Genomic DNA, 17,489 nt, shown 5'->3' on the forward strand with positions numbered 1-17,489 from the left:
GCTGACCTCCTGCCATGGCACACAGGTTATTGCTTTGAGGATGTTTTTCCTGATCAAGCCACTCCTTTTAAAGCAACCAGTATATCCCTAATCCATCATTTTCAAACCTATTTAAATTATTTAACATATTGCAGCTCTTTTTAACTGCAGATGTTTGGATCAGACATTAATACAACTATATGCACCCTCTAGGCTGCCCCCTTAACACAAGGTAGGAATACTCTGTAAAGTATTAGTAATGTGGAGGGCAGCCGAATCAAATATTAACTATCCGAAACCCCGACTTCCCCTGCAAAGAGGAAAGAGAGGAGCTTTGATTTTTTTCAGTGCATAACTGTGGTGAAGTCATTGGTTATTAATATTTTTAAAAGCTTTGCCCAAGGACACACCACCACCAAGACGTATTATTAGTAACATACTGAATAATTTAAAACGTTTCACTAAAACTGGCCAATGCAATGAATAAAACCCAGTTTGAGGAGCTTCCCCCTTGGATTCTTTTTGACTTAAGTTAAAAAGGAAAAAATCACAACTGATGACCTTTGTAAATGTCACATAAATTAGGCTAAAGCTTGATTTATCAGCTTGTGAATTTTCTTCCTGATCTTCTTGTGTCATTCAGCTCAATGGAGACTCTCAGGCCAAAGTACAGCGGATTCTACGGCTGATTTCTGGCGGTGGATTGTCCATAACGGGATCGCACATCTTGTGTGGGGACTTCCTCTTCAGCGGCCACACAGTTGTGCTGACACTTACTTATTTGTTCATCAAAGAATGTAAGTGATAACTCATTCCTGCTTTGTTGATTGTTGCAGTGAGTGGGATCCCTAGGCCCTGAAACTGATGAGCGCTTATTCTGTTGAAATTGAAAGCCATGGAAGGAGGGGTGTGTGTGTGTATATTAAAAATCATTTCAACCAGTCATGAACACCAAAGGGTTAAATCTTAGCCCTGGCTTCTTGCTAACATTCAGCATGCCTCCAAAATGTCTCCCTCCTTGGTTAGTACTTCCTAAGGTACGTGCATGCTAAGTCACTTGAGTTGTGTCCAACTTTGCAACCCTATGGACTGTAGCTCGCCGGACTCCTCTGTCTCTGGGATTTTCCAGGCAAGAATACTGGAGGGGCTTGCCATTTCCTACTCTGGGCTCTTCCTAACCTAGGGATCAAACCAGAGTCTCCTATAGTCTCTTGTTTTGGCAGGTGGATTCTTTACCACTAGTGCTACCAAGGTATGAAAGGCTATTTTAATGTTGGAATTAAGAGGAATTGTTAAGTTTATTGCAAAAAGAATCAATGGGCTCCAGAGCCAAATGGGAAGGACTTTTGAGTGAAATTTCCATTTTACAGATTCATTTCATCATCCCCAATGCTTTGGCTAATGTTTTCCTCTTTTTTAACTTTTCCTTGTCCCACTTTATTCTAATTTCTTCACTTCCAGTAGCTTTCTATGCTTTAATAGGCATCTTCATGGAACATTTTGCCAATTCTGACCATTTTCTTCTTAAAAAGCAACATGGAGATGAGAATTGAAATATCTTTCCATATTTATATACTTAATTCTCACTATACAAAATTCTTGTGTATTCCAATAACTTCGTGGGGAGGGGGCCTAGAATAATATCTTGTTCATTGGAGGGAGGGGTGGGGATTGTATTTGATTTTAGCTGCCAGCATGTCCCCTTGTAGATTTCTGAGGCTTTGTGTAGTTGGACCCATTATCTCAAAATTCTTTTGAAGTAGTGATGCTTCTTCCTCAATTTTTACCCTTCATCTTCAGTTGCAAGATACCCCATCCCCATGCCAGTGTTCTTTTGGAGTCTTATCTCAATTCTGTTCACTTGCAAAGCATATCACAAGGGTCTTTGGGCAGAAAGCAGGGGAAGGAAACCTCCCTTCCGTCCCCTTTGCTCATTTCTCTCCCTTCTTTTAGCCGTCGTCAAGGCAAACAGGTTTAGACCCATCGAGGTTTATCTTCTAGTGGAGCAGAGGTGAATTCTTGCCCCTAGATTGCCTGGGATATGTAGGTTTTAATTCTGCTTTGAGGGCATTATGACAAAGAGATGAGAGTCTCTATAGTAGATGAAGTCTTTTTGTTTTTTGATGGCAATTGTATATCTTCTGAATTGTTTTCTTTCTAAATGCTACATACAAGCCTTGAGTAGGGTGACTGGTCTATTAAGTGTTCCGCCTTTGTCACACTGTCTGCCTTGAAGGCAGAGGGCCTTCGGCACCTTTCCCCTCTTCTTTGTGTTCTTACACTGTGGGGGGAGTGGTGGAAGACAGGAAGCTAGCTCTGTCTGTCCACCAATATCTCCTTCCACTTCAGTCTTCTGAAATCTCTAATACCTAGTTGTTGGTTCTGAGTGGCGGGCAGAGCAATTTATGTTGTGTGTGGTTCTCACTCTAACTTCTGCTCTGGAAAGGTCCCATCTCTGTGTAAGGTCAGTCACTTTCCGGTTTAGAGGTTCATTTGGGTGGTAGGATCTTCTCTCTAATCTGTATATCACAAAAGCTTATAGAAGATGAGGATGATGGCAGAAAGGAGTTGCAAGTTAAGAATGAAGCTACTGTGGGTGGAAAACAAGGTAATGAAGAGAAAATATCCCAGGAAACTGAGGGTCAGTTTGATAACTGAAGACCAAGTGACATTACCAAAAACAACAAATAGACATAATACTTACTCTGTGCTGGGCACTATACGAAGCCCTTGGTGCAGATTAGCTTATTTAATCCTTGCAGCCACCCCAGGAGGGAAGCACTATTTCCCCCCATTTTTCCAGAGGAAATGTAAGCATAAGGAAAGTGACTAAATTAGCCACAGTCCACAGTTAGTAATTGGAGGATGGGGTGTTCGGACTCAAGCAGGCTGACTTCAGCAGTTCCACTATCAGTTCCTTGGCTCTGTTTAGAATTTTTGGAAACCCAAGTTGTCTGATCTGGTAGAATTGCTAAGAAATAGCCTGGATGTTGGCTTATTGTTTTTCTTTTACCTCAGAGCAATAGGCCAACGTCGTAAGTATTTCTCTACTTTAATAAAGGCAAGTGCAGTACATAGACACGTTTTCTTCCCCAGGTGTGGTTTGGGCTTGAGATCTTTAAACTTGTGTAAGTTTACATGTAGCAAGGAAAGAATTACATTCTGCTTTCTCTAAGCTCTGGTGAGAAACAAAAGGGCAAATCTGTAATACTGGATACGAACCCAACTTTAGGATCCGCTCTGTATGTAAACCAAGTATCCCACGTTTACGTCCACTTCCTATGCAATTAGGGGAAACAGTCACCTTCTAAATTATACCATCTGTTGTTGTTATGAGGAAGGAGTGGTTCCAGTGGTTTCTTTGAACATTCTGCTTCTAGAGTTAGACGCATCATTTGTATATTTTTGCTTTCCTGACTTTTGATCGTTTTGGACACTCCTCATTTGACATTCTGTTGTCGTGAGTGGGTTATCATTGGGACCTAGGTTCCTTCCTTATAAAGTTAGCCTGGAGAAATCCACCTAGCTCTTAGAACCAAATGTCTGACTAGTTGAGAAAACTGTTTCTTTCTTTTTCTGTTTTACCTTACTACTACACAAAGTCCATTGCCTCTGGTAGTCATTGACAAGCAGGGATCGGATCCCACACAGACAGTGGAGTTCATTAAGAATTGTGTCATCATCTCTCAGCTCAAGGTTATCCCTGGAGGTAGAATGAGAGAGCAGAGAGGATTGCCATTTTGCCATTTCTGTTTCAAAATAGTTTATATATTAAATCTTTTATTTGGGTCAACCAGTGTTCTCAATTAATGAGCAGTGGTCCCAATGTAGTAGCTAGTAAGGAATACATTTTTACGGGAGAGCAGTGCTAGGGTGTCTAGATATTCCTAAAGCCTGATTTTCAATTCTATGAGTAGTAAAATGATCATTCGGGCCACCTCCTTACTCCCCACCTACTTCAGCTTTGCATCTTGTGGATAAGTGTTAGTCGCTCAGTCATGTCCGACTCTTTGCAACCCCATGGACTGTAGCCCACCAGGCTCCTCTGTCCGTGGGATTTTCCGGGCAAGAATACTGGAGTGGCTTGCCATTTCCTCCTCCAAGCGATCTTCCTGACCCAGGGACCAAACCAGGGTCTCCTGCGTTGGCAGGCAGATTCTTTACCATCTAAGCCACCAGGGAAGCCCCTCTTGTGGATAAACCAACACAAAGTAGTTCTGGTTTGCTCAAGCATTTTGAACTTTTAAGGTAAATAGCAGGTGACCCGTGAGGGTGGGAAGGAAGCAAGGCTGGTGTGAGATTTCAGGGAAGGGTAAGGGCTGTGGTGCTAGAGAATGCATATTTAGTGAAAGCTCCAGATTTCTGAATGTTACTTCAGTTTTTAACATTCAGAGCCTAACAGAACAGTTATGGGGACTGGATCTGGCCCCCTACATTACAGAAGTAAGGCTCCTCTCAGCTATAAAATTCTCGGATTCCATGAGCTATTTGGCTGGAACCTAGTGTCAGGATGAAGCAAGTAAGAATTAATGAGTTGTACATTCAGAAGTAGAAGATTAGACTTTCAGATACAAATACAGGTTTATCATCTTACTGTTCCATGTTGGACCTAAAGAGCAGTAGCTATTTTATTTTTTATTTGAACCATGCCTGATTTGATGTGTCATGTAAAGTTCTGGAAATGGATCTTTTTGCTGTTCAACCATTCTTCCACACTTGAAAGTAAATATCACTATAAAAATAATCACAGTTAAAAATGAAAAAAGTTTCAGTATTATTATCTTTGTGAGCTAATAAAGCTTTAAAATAGAAAAAAAAACAGTTAAAGAGAAAGAAGACTTATTAGAAATGAGTGCTGGTTCCATTTACACCTGTCATTACCGCCTATGTGGGAAGGTTGGGGGCGCAGGATCATGTTTAACCTGCGAAGGGCTTTAGTTCTCTCTTAAAGCTGATCAGTGTCATGAACGTAGTGGCCTCACTAGGTGAGGCTCAAACCCCTAAGTGAATTAGCAAGAATCCTAAGCTTTTGCTTTGCTGTTGTTGTTTAGTCACTAAGTCCTGTCTGACTCTTTTGCAACTCCATGGACTGTAACCCATCAGGCTCCTCTGTTCATGAGATTTCCCAGGCAAGAATGCTGGAGTGGGTTGTCATTTTCTTCTCCAGGGTATTTTCCCAACCCTGGGATTGAACCCACATCTTCTTCACTGCAGGTGGATTCTTTACCACTGAGCCACCTGGGAAGCCCAAGCTTTACATAGGGACTGTCTTGTAGTTGCTATTGGCAATAACAGTATAAAATTGCTGAGAATCAAAATATTGCTAGGCACAAATGCCATTTTTCTCTCCCTGCAGATATGAAAATAAGTTTATGTATAAGAACTAAAATCACTCTTGCTTTCTCATCCCTCGTTTTCATAGACAGTACCTTTGTCTTTTGCCCTCTACCCTTTTTCTTTCCAGTGGGGTCCCTACGGGAGCCTGTATGAGCCAATCCCAACCTAATGTGAAATATTTCTGTTCTCTTCCTTATTATTAAATGGCGTGAGCAAAACCTAGAGCAGTATTAGCAACCTGTGCAGGGAAATAACTATTAGCCCTGCTACCAGCAGCCTCCCCTGCTCCCCTCACCCCCAACCTGAGCAAATCCTGGGCGGTTCACAGTGACCCGTAACTTTGGGTTATCCATGTTCTCCTCCAGTGACTTCTTGGCCTTAGAAAGACTTTTCTCAGGTCTTTAGGGTAGACTGTCATCATTCAGTTCATCTTGGGGAATGCTTCTTAACTCTGTCACTTTTCTGCTGTCCAGATTCACCTCGCCACTTCTGGTGGTATCACTTAATCTGCTGGCTGTTGAGCGCTGCTGGGATCATCTGCATTCTGGTAGCGCACGAACACTATACCGTCGACGTGATCGTCGCCTATTACATCACAACTCGGCTCTTCTGGTGGTACCATTCCATGGCCAACGAAAAGGTGAGAGCAGGGAAATTATCCTTGGATAATTTCTTTAAAGGCAGGGGACCGCATTGCACACAGCAGAGTTTCATGTAGCTTAATGGGAATAACTGCTGTTGCCACCTAAATGTGTGGTTGAGGTTGATTGACTTATAGGAATGAAGTGTGCTATTCCCCACAGATCTAACTCCAGTTCTCAGTTAGTGTTGTGCCCACTAGTAAATGCCCTTTCTGCAGATTACTTCATTTGTCCTTGTGGCTCTGTTTCCTACTTCCATCTTCCTTCTTCCAGTCCCATCTAGATATCTACTGACACCACTGAACCAAAATCTTCATCTTTCCCCTTAAAGACTGTCAACCTTGTGAGCTCTCCTTTCATTCTTCCACCTTCCTTGAGCCATAGATCTGACCACTCACACGTGCTGAAAATTCTTCCTCCTGGAGATCTCTCACATCCATTCCTGAGTCTCCATTCTTCCTGGAATCACAGGCAGATTTGCCTGAGCCACAAAGAGGGGAGAGGCTTGAGGGTGCAGCCAGAGTCTTGTAAGAGTTGATGCATGCGTGCTAAGTCGCTTCAGTCGTGTCCAACTCTTTGCGACCCCATGGACTGTAGCCCGCCAGGCTCCTCTGTCCATGGGCTTCTCTAGGCAAGAATACTGGAGTGGGTTGCCATGCCCTTCTCCGGGGGATCTTCCCAACCCAGGGGTCGAACCTGTGTTTCTTATGTCTCCTTCATTGGCAGGCAGGTTCTTTATCACCAGCGCCACCTGGAAAGCCCTACCAGAGTTGGGGAAAGGAGCAAAGACCACTGTTGTCTTGTGATCCAGTTTCTGCTGGTTTCCCTGTTCAGTTATAGCAAATGACAGTTTAATTAAGAAGCAAAGTAGGATGCAAATTGTGAAAAATATGTCTCATTTTCCTATTCTTTACCTTTTACAGAACTTGAAGGTCTCTTCACAGACTAATTTCTTGTCTCGAGCATGGTGGTTCCCCATCTTTTATTTTTTTGAGAAAAATGTACAAGGCTCGATCCCTTGCTGCTTCTCCTGGCCTCTGTCCTGGCCGCCTGGCTGCTTCAAATCATCTTGCAAGAAGTACTCACGGGTTCAGAAGATCGGCGAAGATAATGAGAAATCTACCTGAGGAGCAGAACAGAGGTATCAGCTCTTACACCAAAAGAGTTATCGCTGTAACCAAAGGTATAGTTTTGATTTTTATTTTAGGAAAACTGATCACTAAAGGAAGAAGCGGACCAAGTTTTGTGCAAGTGATTAGAAAGATGAACAAAGTATTACCCTTTGACTGTTTTTTTTTTATTCACCCTGAGAAAGTTATATTCTCCTTCGGCTCTTCATTGGTGACAAGCCCTCCAACTGGGATTTTACTAATGAGCTTGTGAAAGAGGTGCCAAAGAACATGCTACTCCTTCCTTATTCTTTCTCCAGGAAAGCTCTCTACTTCAGAATTTTTTCAGGATTTTTTTTTTTTTCCCCTCCAAGGTCAAAAGAATTTGTTAGAGTTTTAAATAAATAAAAATATCTGGATATAGACAGCTACTGTGTAAATAAAATCTCCGAATGTTGAGAGTGGTTTTTAGCATTAGGCTTCTCAGCCGTGGGTTATGAGTGAACTTTGGGTGAACCTTGTTTCTGCCCTGCCTAAGTGGAGGTCAGGGTCAGGTCTGGGAATACGTGCTGCTGCTACCAGCCAATGTACTATGTGTCACTTTCACTTTTTTTTTTTTAACTGATAATTTTATAACTTAAAAAGTGAATCAAGTCAATATAGAAGTATTTGAGACACCCCACAGATTTCACATGTGTGTAAATATTTCATTTTGAGACCTCTATGACAGATATACAGGAGACATGGGGCTGCATATGCGAATGAGGGGGCCTTCTGTTCTCCACCTGGTAAATTCGCACCTGTACACCTCAAGGCAGTCAACAGTGTAGCACAGGCTGAACATACATAGGTGTGTGAACTGACATTCCTGCCCTGTGGGGAACAAGCCTGTGTTTTTCTCCCAGGTCACACACACCCTGGGTGAGATCTGTCATAGAGCTGTGAATTGGAACTTAGAAATCCAGTTGGTCACATGTCACTGAAAACCATTTCTTCCTAAGTTCCATTGTGCTTTATGGAAAAACCAAGATGGAATCCAAAAGTTTATCGCATCCTTGCCTTTTAGCAAGAGACTCGTTTCTTATGTGCTGGTCCTAAGGACACATACCACAGTTGAGTAATTTTACTTTGACCCTGAAATCACACCACGGTGCTGCACTATAATCTATGGTTGGAATGGGTGTGTTAGATGGTTACGGCTACTCAATAAAGGGGGGTAGTTGTTTCTGAAGTTCTTTCAGGTGATGTAAAAAAAAATGGATTTTTAAAAAATCCGGCCAGATTTAGTGCATTGTTTAATGCTGTTGAATCTTTTGGATAATTCTTGGCTTGATTTCTTTAAACTTCTAGTAATCATAGAAAAAAATTTAAGGTTACAAAATCATCAACACTAGTCGGAAAGGGGAGAAGTCAGTATGGGTAGCAGGAGGCAGTTACATTTATATTGATGGTGACGATTTCTCCCCACTTAGAATGAAAAACATCCCTAAGTTTGTCATTGTAAATGAGTCAGCCTTGACTCGGTAAACAAAATTGAACTTTAACTTGTCTAAGAGAAGCACAAAACAATTCTGTTCAGAAGGGTCATCATCCTTTGGTGCTAAAATTCTGTCTATGTTTTCAGTATGGCTCTTTCTGTAAAAGAGAAACACTAAAGGTTGAATCAGAAGGCAGAAAGACTAACCTGCTTACTTAAAACACGAATTGAAACCCTATACATTCTTGGCAGGTTTTGAAATGCAAGAAGTCTTTCCAGTATTTATTATTAAGTCAATAAGAACCGTATGTATAGCTTACGTGATGTATTTAGCTATAATTTTACATAATTTTCACTTATTTTCATCTGTTAAATATTGACACTTGCGATAAGACAATGTATTCTACTTGAAAACACTGATTTTAAATTTCTCCTTTCTAATTGTGAGGAAAAGTGTCTGACACGGAAGCTTGAGTTTTGTTCTCCTAACACTGATATATTCCTTGAGCCTCAAATTCAAATAAAACAACCTGATATACCTTAGAGCCTCATTCAGCTACATCTGGTATAACCCACTCTTTTTCAAATTAAGTAAGGAAAGGTGTTTAAGCTTTAAAAATCATGGTGTACTGATTATTGGACAACCTTGAAAACAGTATAAACTTTGCATTTTAGTCAAGTAATCCAGTTTTTTTTTTTTTAATACCATCACCTTTTGAAGAACTTTAAAAACATCTCTGACCCCATGTATGGACACTACTGCTCCCATGCTGTTTACATGTATATGCCATTGCTCTTTAATAAATGCTGTGGAAGCATGTGGTATGGAAATAAGGGGAGAGGGGACCATCAGAGTTTCTAGATGGGAAAATAAGAGAAATAGCAAAACCCATTTACATTTAGGAAAGCAAACTTGAGGTTCAACCCAATATGCCACTTGGAGATATAAAACGTAAACAATTATTAGACTTACTGTGTTGATAATTTCACAATATGTACAAATAAATCATTACATTGTAAACCTAAAATTAATATAATGTTTTATGTCAATTATACCTCGATTGAAAAAAAAATGTAATTACGAGCTTGCCTTTTGAAACAACATAAGATCTTATCTATTATCCTTATTTTTGTAAGCCAGTGCTCCAGTTTGAAGCTTTTTCTGTGATTAAGTCCTTGGTGCAATATTTCTATAATATATAATTTCTATGAATGATGCCACATTTAAAAAAAAATCTTTCAAGTGAAAATGAGTTCCTTTCAGATTTTTTTTTTTATTTCCTACATTAGCTCTGAAAATAAAGTCTTTTTACCCACTCAGTTCCACCCAAGGTTATTTGGAATTTGGTCTTTAATTTCCTGGCATCTTGGGAAAACAAGTTTTGCTATGGAAGGAAGGTGGGAAGGTGGTTGTGACTGAGCTGCGGATGGATGACAGCGCATACGGTTCTTTGCTGTACAGCAGTGCCCCCTTGTGGAAATATGTTATATGACTTGGAACACAAACTAGACACAAGTCTTATTTCCAAGGTTTTAAGGTATTTTAAAATTATTATTTTTACCAGTAATCTGAAAGCGTCATGCAAAAGTAATTTTTTTAAAAAAAAATGAATTATTTTAAAGGCATTTTAAACCTTTTCCAAAGGGAAAATGTGCTTAGATCACAGAGGTTATAATTCTAATCTTTTATCCATCTGATCAAAGAAAATTTGCAGACCATTTTTACCTCTCACTATCACAATCATTAATGTCTCCCTTTATAACTTCCTATACTTTGTTTACCTTGAAACACCAAGTTGACCATCTTTCTCATGTGTTTTTTTTTTACATGCTAGAATTCATGCAGTTACTTTTTTGTGAGTTAACATCTTGTTCCTTGAATATTTTGAATATTTCTCTTAAAATTCTTTTATATTGTTGACTTTGTTTGGCGCTGTAAAGCTGATTTCAAATGTAAGCCAGTCTTAACACACTCACTCCTGTAGTGGTAAGGAAGTGTGAGAAGGAATTTCTTAATAAATGAGTTTACATGTTTAAATTGGACATATTATAATTAATATGCCAAATGTTGAAGGCTTTTCTATTTGTATGTATAAAGAGTCCTTTTTTAATGTCATTGTGTTGCAATAATTTAACTCCTTTGATTTACTTGCTAAAAATATTTCTTCTATTAAGAAGTGCTCTTGACTTCAATACCTAAACACTGAAAATCATGTCGAAAGGTACCCAAAGATAAGTTTTTATACAGATACACACCTTGTAAGTTCTGATTTATTTTATTACTCATTAATCTAACTATGTTGTGTTCTGAATGAACCACGAATAAGAATAGTTCTCTATTGTGGATTTATTTAAAACTGTCCTTTAAAAGAAAAAGAAGAAGCTATAAGCTAATATAATTGCCAAGTTGGATTTCATTATTTAGTTTACCTCCTATGCAATGATTAATGCTGCAAAATGTATGGTTATGTTGAGAGGTAGCCAATTGCATCTTTCGGAAATTTACTGTACTGTTTCAATGTGTTAAGTGCCTTGTTGTAAAGTAAAATTCTAAGTCTAGAATTCATTATTTTCCTGACATATATTTTTCATTATGATATATACTGTATATTATTGTAATAGTTTTATTAAATGCTTATGTTTTAATTAAATATGTAAATTTCAGAAACTCTTTTCTCCTACCCCACAGATTTGAATTCAGGTTCTTTTTTTCAAAAGGGGAAATTCTGTTAGTTTAGAAATAATGTTTTCCACGCTTGTGTTTTTGTGTTTGTAAAAACATTTCAAGAGGAATTTGGGCGTGTTAACTATAGTTTGTACTTCAAAATGCCATTTTACATTTACATTTTGAGTGCCTAATTGTTAGTTAAAACTAATTTATGTTTCTATTCTGAAAAAGAATGTGTCTACTTGGTTTCTAATCTCTTTGGCTTTGCTTAAAAAAATTTTAAAAAAAGCAAGAGCCTATACTTTGTATTTACCCAATAAACCACCGTGACATCAACAGTCTTTTCAAACTTAGTACTATGGGTCTTCTTCAATTAAAACAGATTATTGCTTTCTTTAAATGTTTGTAAAAATTATTTAGTTTTAAGTAGTTATTAAAACCACAGGAGTGTTATTTTCTTCAAGCACTATTTTTTAAATAAGCTGATATCAGCATACTAATTAAACTGGGTGTGTCATTTTCTTGCCCTTGGATTTAAGGTGAGAAAAAATTCACAACAGTATAAGATCATTCATGGAGAGGTATAGAATCAGCTTCCTGCTCCATAATTCAGATTCTCATAGGTCACAGAGGAACAAAATCATAATTCAGATTCTCATTGTTCACAGAGTAAAAAATAACAAAATGATAAATCATTAATTCTTCAAGGAAAGCAGAGTCCTTTCTGTTGCTCAATTCTGAAAGAAATTACCACCCTCTTCCTTCACAACATGAGCCCCAAGGTAATGTCCTCAGCCAGACTTCAGCTGTCACTGCAACAGTGGTTTGCTGTAAGTTGTTTTTGGGCCCCCTGATAAAAGATGAAGGCGTGACCCTCAAAGTACCTCGGTGGAATGAGGGGACAAGGGTAGGGTAATATGGTTCAAAGATCAAATTGTTGGATAATTCAAGTTTCTTTGGGTTATCTGGAAATGATAGAGTGAGTCTAAAATCACAGTAGTCTTTTTGTCACCTCCACCCCAGTTTTGGATGAAAAACTTGCTCCATCCTTCTGTTTGAAATATTGGCTTGCTGATTTTGCTGGCCAGAGCCTCAAAGATTGCCTTTTTTATCTAGAATGCATTATACAAGGAACTAATATGATGTTTGACAAACTTTGACACCTAACTTTTCCTTTTCCTTAAAAAAATTTTTTTTGTTTGATTTTGGCTGCACTGGGTCTTCGTTGCTGTGCACGGGCTTTCTCAGGTTGCAGAGAGCAGAGGCTACTCTCTAGTTGTGGCACACAAGCCTCTGATTGCGGTGTGGCTTCTCCTCTTGCTGAGCACAAGCTCTAGTGTGAGGGCTCAGTAGTTGTGGCCCATGGGCCCAGTTGCCCCGTGGCGTGTGGGATCTTCCTGGACCAGGGATCGAACCCATGTCCCCTGCATTGGCAGGAGGATTCTCAACTGCTGGACCACCAGAGAAAGCCTTACATTTCATTTTCTTCTAATAAAATATATAAGACTATCAGAAGCATAATACTAGATTACTTACCAAATAATGAGTAATAATGAGTGTTAGAATAATGGATTATGGACTACTGTGTGCCTAAAGCATATTTAATTTATATGCGACAGATGTAGAATGAGGTGTCTCATTTTACAGTTTTTATGCTTAGAATACATTCTTGAATCTTTATAAAACCCCACAAGGTAGACAAGGAAAGAGCTGGTGACCTCGTTTTGTGATATGAAAGAGCTAAGAAGTGTTTCAGCTGGAACCTGAATCTTGTTTTTTCTGTTTTTCTGCCTCCCTGTGATAATTACTATGGTTACTATCACTGTTCAGAGGTTTTGTTTTTGTAGTTGTTGTTGCTTGTTTTTAGAGAAGTTTATTCTCTTATCAGCCGATTAGCTTGTTGAGAGGGAAACTGATCCTTGGAACAAGTTCTTTGTCAAATGCTGCTGATTTTTCTTATAGTTGGGATTTCCTGCATATCAGAGGGGGAGAAGAGTCAACTCTTCTAGTGCAAAATGGCCTTGAAAACAAAGGAATCTCTGGGTTTGAGCTTACAAATTTGTTACAATAAAACAAAATTGTTACAAGTATCCCTTATAGGATGCTAAAGCTGAATCACTTCAGTTGTGTCCAACTCTGCGATCCCATGGTCTATAACCCACCAGCCTCCTCTGTCCATGGGATTCTCCAGGCAAGAATGTTGGAGTGCGTTGCCATTTCCTCCAATAGTACATAATTACTGTCATGCACCTTAGCCTTACACAGGTTGCGGGGGGGCGGGTTGGGGAGTGCATAAGGCTTTATCTCTAAATGTGACTTTCAGGGATTAGTCTCAAGGGGAAATCAAAAGGAGGAAGAGATACAATGACCTGCTTTCAAAGGACAGCAAAGCTCTGAGGAAATGGAACGGAGTCTTGGGACACATAGTAGTCTGGGTTGATTCTGGGCTCCTCAAGGGACCAAAGTGAGGTCATAGGATTGTTTGGCCCTGGTGTGAACTGGTGAGTTCTCCGTACTAAAAATCTGTCCAACACGTGTGCTTGCATCCCACCAAGTGTCTGGGCACACTTTACCTCAGTTCTTGTGTCCAAGAAGTTACCTCTTTCTCTACCTAAATTCCTTTAAGCTACCGTGGATCAGGCACTGCAAGTTGGTGTCCTCTTGTTTAACACCAGGCGAATCTCATTATGCTCCTTTTACACTTGAAGGACTCTGACTCACAGAGATAAACGGGGCAAGGTGATCACACAACTGTCCAAAGCCCGTAATTTTCCCATTGCACCAATGGGATGGAAGAATCAACCCACATGAGAGGAATGAAGAAGACTGGCCTCTTGCAGAAATCTTTCGACAACCAAGTTTTGTGTTATTGAGAGCAAAGTGAAGGGAGTGCGTGACCTTGAGCTCTGTAAGATGCTATGACCCACATTCTGCAGATGTCCTGTCTCCACGTTAACTCTAGTCCTTTCATCTATATGTTCTTTTCCTCTTTATAACCCCATGCCCTGTAACCGATGTGCAATGATAGCATCTTCCCTCTCCTTTCATCACACACCTGCCTCCGGCAGATGGCAGGAGCCCTGGGTCTGCAAGGAGACTCACCCCCAGAGCACACACCTCAGGGTACCCAGGCACCCAGGGCTTTGCAGGGAGGAAGCAATACTTTTTGAAAATACTTTGTATTCAGTTCAGTTCAGTTCAGTCGCTCAGTCATGTCCGACTCTTTGCGACCCCATGAATTGCAGCACGCCAGGCCTCTCTGTCCATCACCAACTCCCGGAGTCTACCCAAACCCATGTCCATCGAGTTGGTGATGCCATCCAACCATCTCATCCTCTGTAGTCCCCTTCTCCTCCCGCGCCCAATCCTACCCAGCATTAGGGTCTTTTCCAATGACTCAACTCTTTGCATGAGGTGGCCAAAGTATTGGAGTTTCAGCTTCAACATCAGTCCTTCCAATGAACACCCAGGATTGATCTCTTTTAGGATGGATTGATTGGATCTCCTTGCAGTCCAAGGGACTCTCAAGAGTCTTCTCCAACACCACAGTTCAAAAGCATCAATTCTGCACCGCTCAGCTTTCTTCACCGTCCAACTCTCACATACATACATGACCACTGGAAAAACCATAGCCTTGACTAGACAGACTTTTGTTGGCAAAGTAATGTCTCTGCTTTTAGATATGCTATCTAGGTTGGCCATAACCTTCCTTCCAAGGAGTAAGCGTCTTTTAGTTTCATGGCTGCAGTCACCATCAGCAGTGATTTTGGAGCCCAAAAAAATAAAGTCTGACACTGTTTCCACGGTTTCCCCATCTATTTCCCATGAAGTGATGGGACCAGATGCCATGATCTTAGTTTTCTGAACATTGAGCTTTAAGCCAACTTTTTCACTCTCCTCTTTCACCTTCATCAAGAGGCTCTTTAGTTCTTCTTCACTTTCTACCATAAGGGTGGTGTCATCTGCATATCTGAGGTTATTGATATTTCTCCTGGCAATCTTGATTCCAGCTTGTGCTTCTTCCAGCCCAGCATTTCTCATGATGTACTCTGCATATAAGTTAAATAAGCAGGGTGACAATATACAGCCTTGACGTACTCCTTTTCCTATTTGGAACCAGTCTGTTGTTCCATGTCCAGTTCTAACTGTTGCTTCCTGACCTGCATACAGGTTTCTCAAGAGACAGGTCAGATGGTCTGGTAGTCCCATCTCTTTAAGAATTTTCCACAGTTTACTGTGATCCACACAGTCAAAGGCTTTGGCATAGTCAATAAAGCAGAAATAGATGTTTTTCTGGAACTCTCTTGCTTTTTCGATGATCCAGCGGATATTGGCAATTTGATCTCTGGTTCCTCTGCCTTTTCTAAAACCAGCTTGAACATCTGGAAGTTCACGGTTCACGTATTGCTGAAGCCTGGCTTGGAGAATTTTGAGCATTACTTTACTAGCGTGTGAGATGAGTGCAATTGTGCGGTAGTTTGAGCATTCTTTGGCATTGCCTTTCTTTGGGATTGGAACAAAAACTGACCTTTTTCAGTCCTGTGGCCACTGCTGAGTTTCCCAAATTTGCTGGCATATCGAGTGCAGTACTTTCACAGCATCACCTTTGTATTACATCTGGTCAATTTCCCAGTCCGTGGGTTGAAGGGAATGTTTACATTTGACACCAAGGGAAAGACATTTCCCTGATGTCTTAGTCACTTGAGCTGTTTTAACAAAATACCATAAACTTGGTAGCTTAAACAACAAACACTTCTGGTTCCGGAGGTTGGGAAGTCGGAGGCGAGGGTGCCAGCACGGTCAGTTTCTGGTGAGGCCCCTCTTCCCTGTTTCCTCCCATGCGGGACATGTCACGTAGAGAGAGCTCTGATCTCCTTCTCTTCTTCTAAGGACCCTCCTTTCATTACCCTTCTGACCTCCTCTAAACCCAATAACCTCCCAAAGACCACACCTTTGAATACAGTCCTCTAGAGGTTAATATTTCAACATGATGGATTTTTTTTTTTTTGGTGGTGGTGGTGGGGACACAAACATGTAGTCCATAACATCTGGGTTTCTTGATGTTATACAAACACATTTTTTAAAAGCAAAGTGCACTTTTTATAAGCTCTGAAGCTCTTTGGGCCCTGAGTCTCTAATCTGTGAGCCTGTTGATGGATGCAAGGCACTTTGCAGCGGCTTCAGCGAGCAGCTCCCTCTGTCCCGGTCAGGCTGCGCTCATTCTGGTCTGCTATGCTGCAGCGCCCAGTCCAACCATGTGAGGTGCTTCCCCAGACAGTCGCCTGTCCACTGAAGAAGGCAGGGGACACGGTGGCCCTGTGCTCTCTGGGTTTGAATCTCGCTTCTTCCAGTGCTGGCTGATGTGAAACCTGAAACAAGTTGCCTAACCTCTGCGCCTTGGTTTCTTTATCTGTGGGATGGAAATCGTAACAGTCCCTGTCTCACAGAACTGTTGAAAGAAATGAAAGAGGTTGTTATAAGGTACACATTCAGTGTTAGCCAAATCCAGTTAAATATTTTAGGTACAGTAGTTCTAGCTCTGAAATTATTCGTGTATATCCAGGTCTTGCTTGTCCTGAAAGTTCAGCAGAAGTCTCATCTCCTGAAAGCTTCTCCTTACTTCTCTGAATCTGAATTCCTCCCTAAAAGATACATACAAAAAAATTGTCAAAACGTGAGATACACTCACTGGTTTAAGATCTTAAAAGACAAGCCCTGTTAATATACCAAATTAAAGTTCCTTCAGAGAAAGAATTGTCTTAGTATTCATCCCAGTGTCTAATAAAATTCTTATCACAGCAAGTATTTGTTGAATGATATTTTTCTACCTCCTGACATCATGTTGCAGATTGGAGGTAATGTATAGTAAAGCAGTTGATACTGCCTGATTCATTCGTATATAATGTCTAATTAGAAAATAAACTTCATGGAATTTTAAAATTTTATTGGAAGTAGTTTTAGAATTTTTAAATTGCAAGAATTTAATAATTTTCTACTTAATACAAGATACATATGTTTGTCATGCTGTACAAGCTTTTTGGATTTCAGTTGAGAAAAATGTCAGGTGTTTCAGCTTTTATTTCTGAAGTCCCCAGGCAACCTACCTTCCCCCCATTTACCACACTAGATAAAAACAAGCCCCCCATATTTATTCCGGTATAATTTTAATAGAAATCAGAAATAAATTAGGTATTTCTTAACAGAGGATTGGACTAACATTGTGACATACCTGTAGTCTTGGTTTCATCTCTGCCCCTTTATAGAACAATCAAAATGAT

General features: G+C 40.2%; 1 protein-coding gene across 11 annotated transcripts in view; it reads left to right on the plus strand.

The window, feature by feature from the left end:
* The window catches only part of SGMS2 (sphingomyelin synthase 2), an 87,404-nt gene extending 79,893 nt beyond the window's left edge, over window positions 1-7,511 (plus strand). For all 11 annotated transcript variants that reach the window (XM_081552561.1, XM_081553077.1, XM_081552473.1 and 8 more), the window contains 3 exons: window positions 623-776; window positions 5,790-5,956; window positions 6,881-7,511. In XM_081552561.1, coding sequence (XP_081408687.1) covers window positions 623-776; window positions 5,790-5,956; window positions 6,881-7,084 — 525 coding nt within the window. In that variant the 3' untranslated portion in view covers window positions 7,085-7,511. The remainder of the gene's footprint in view (window positions 1-622; window positions 777-5,789; window positions 5,957-6,880) is intronic.
* The last annotated feature ends 9,978 nt before the right edge of the window (window positions 7,512-17,489 follow it).

The sequence above is a fragment of the Giraffa tippelskirchi genome, chromosome 1 (assembly GCF_054371585.1).
Source record: "Giraffa tippelskirchi isolate mGirTip1 chromosome 1, T2T-mGirTip1v1.2.pri, whole genome shotgun sequence".
In the NCBI taxonomy this organism is placed as follows: Eukaryota; Metazoa; Chordata; class Mammalia; order Artiodactyla; family Giraffidae; genus Giraffa; species Giraffa tippelskirchi.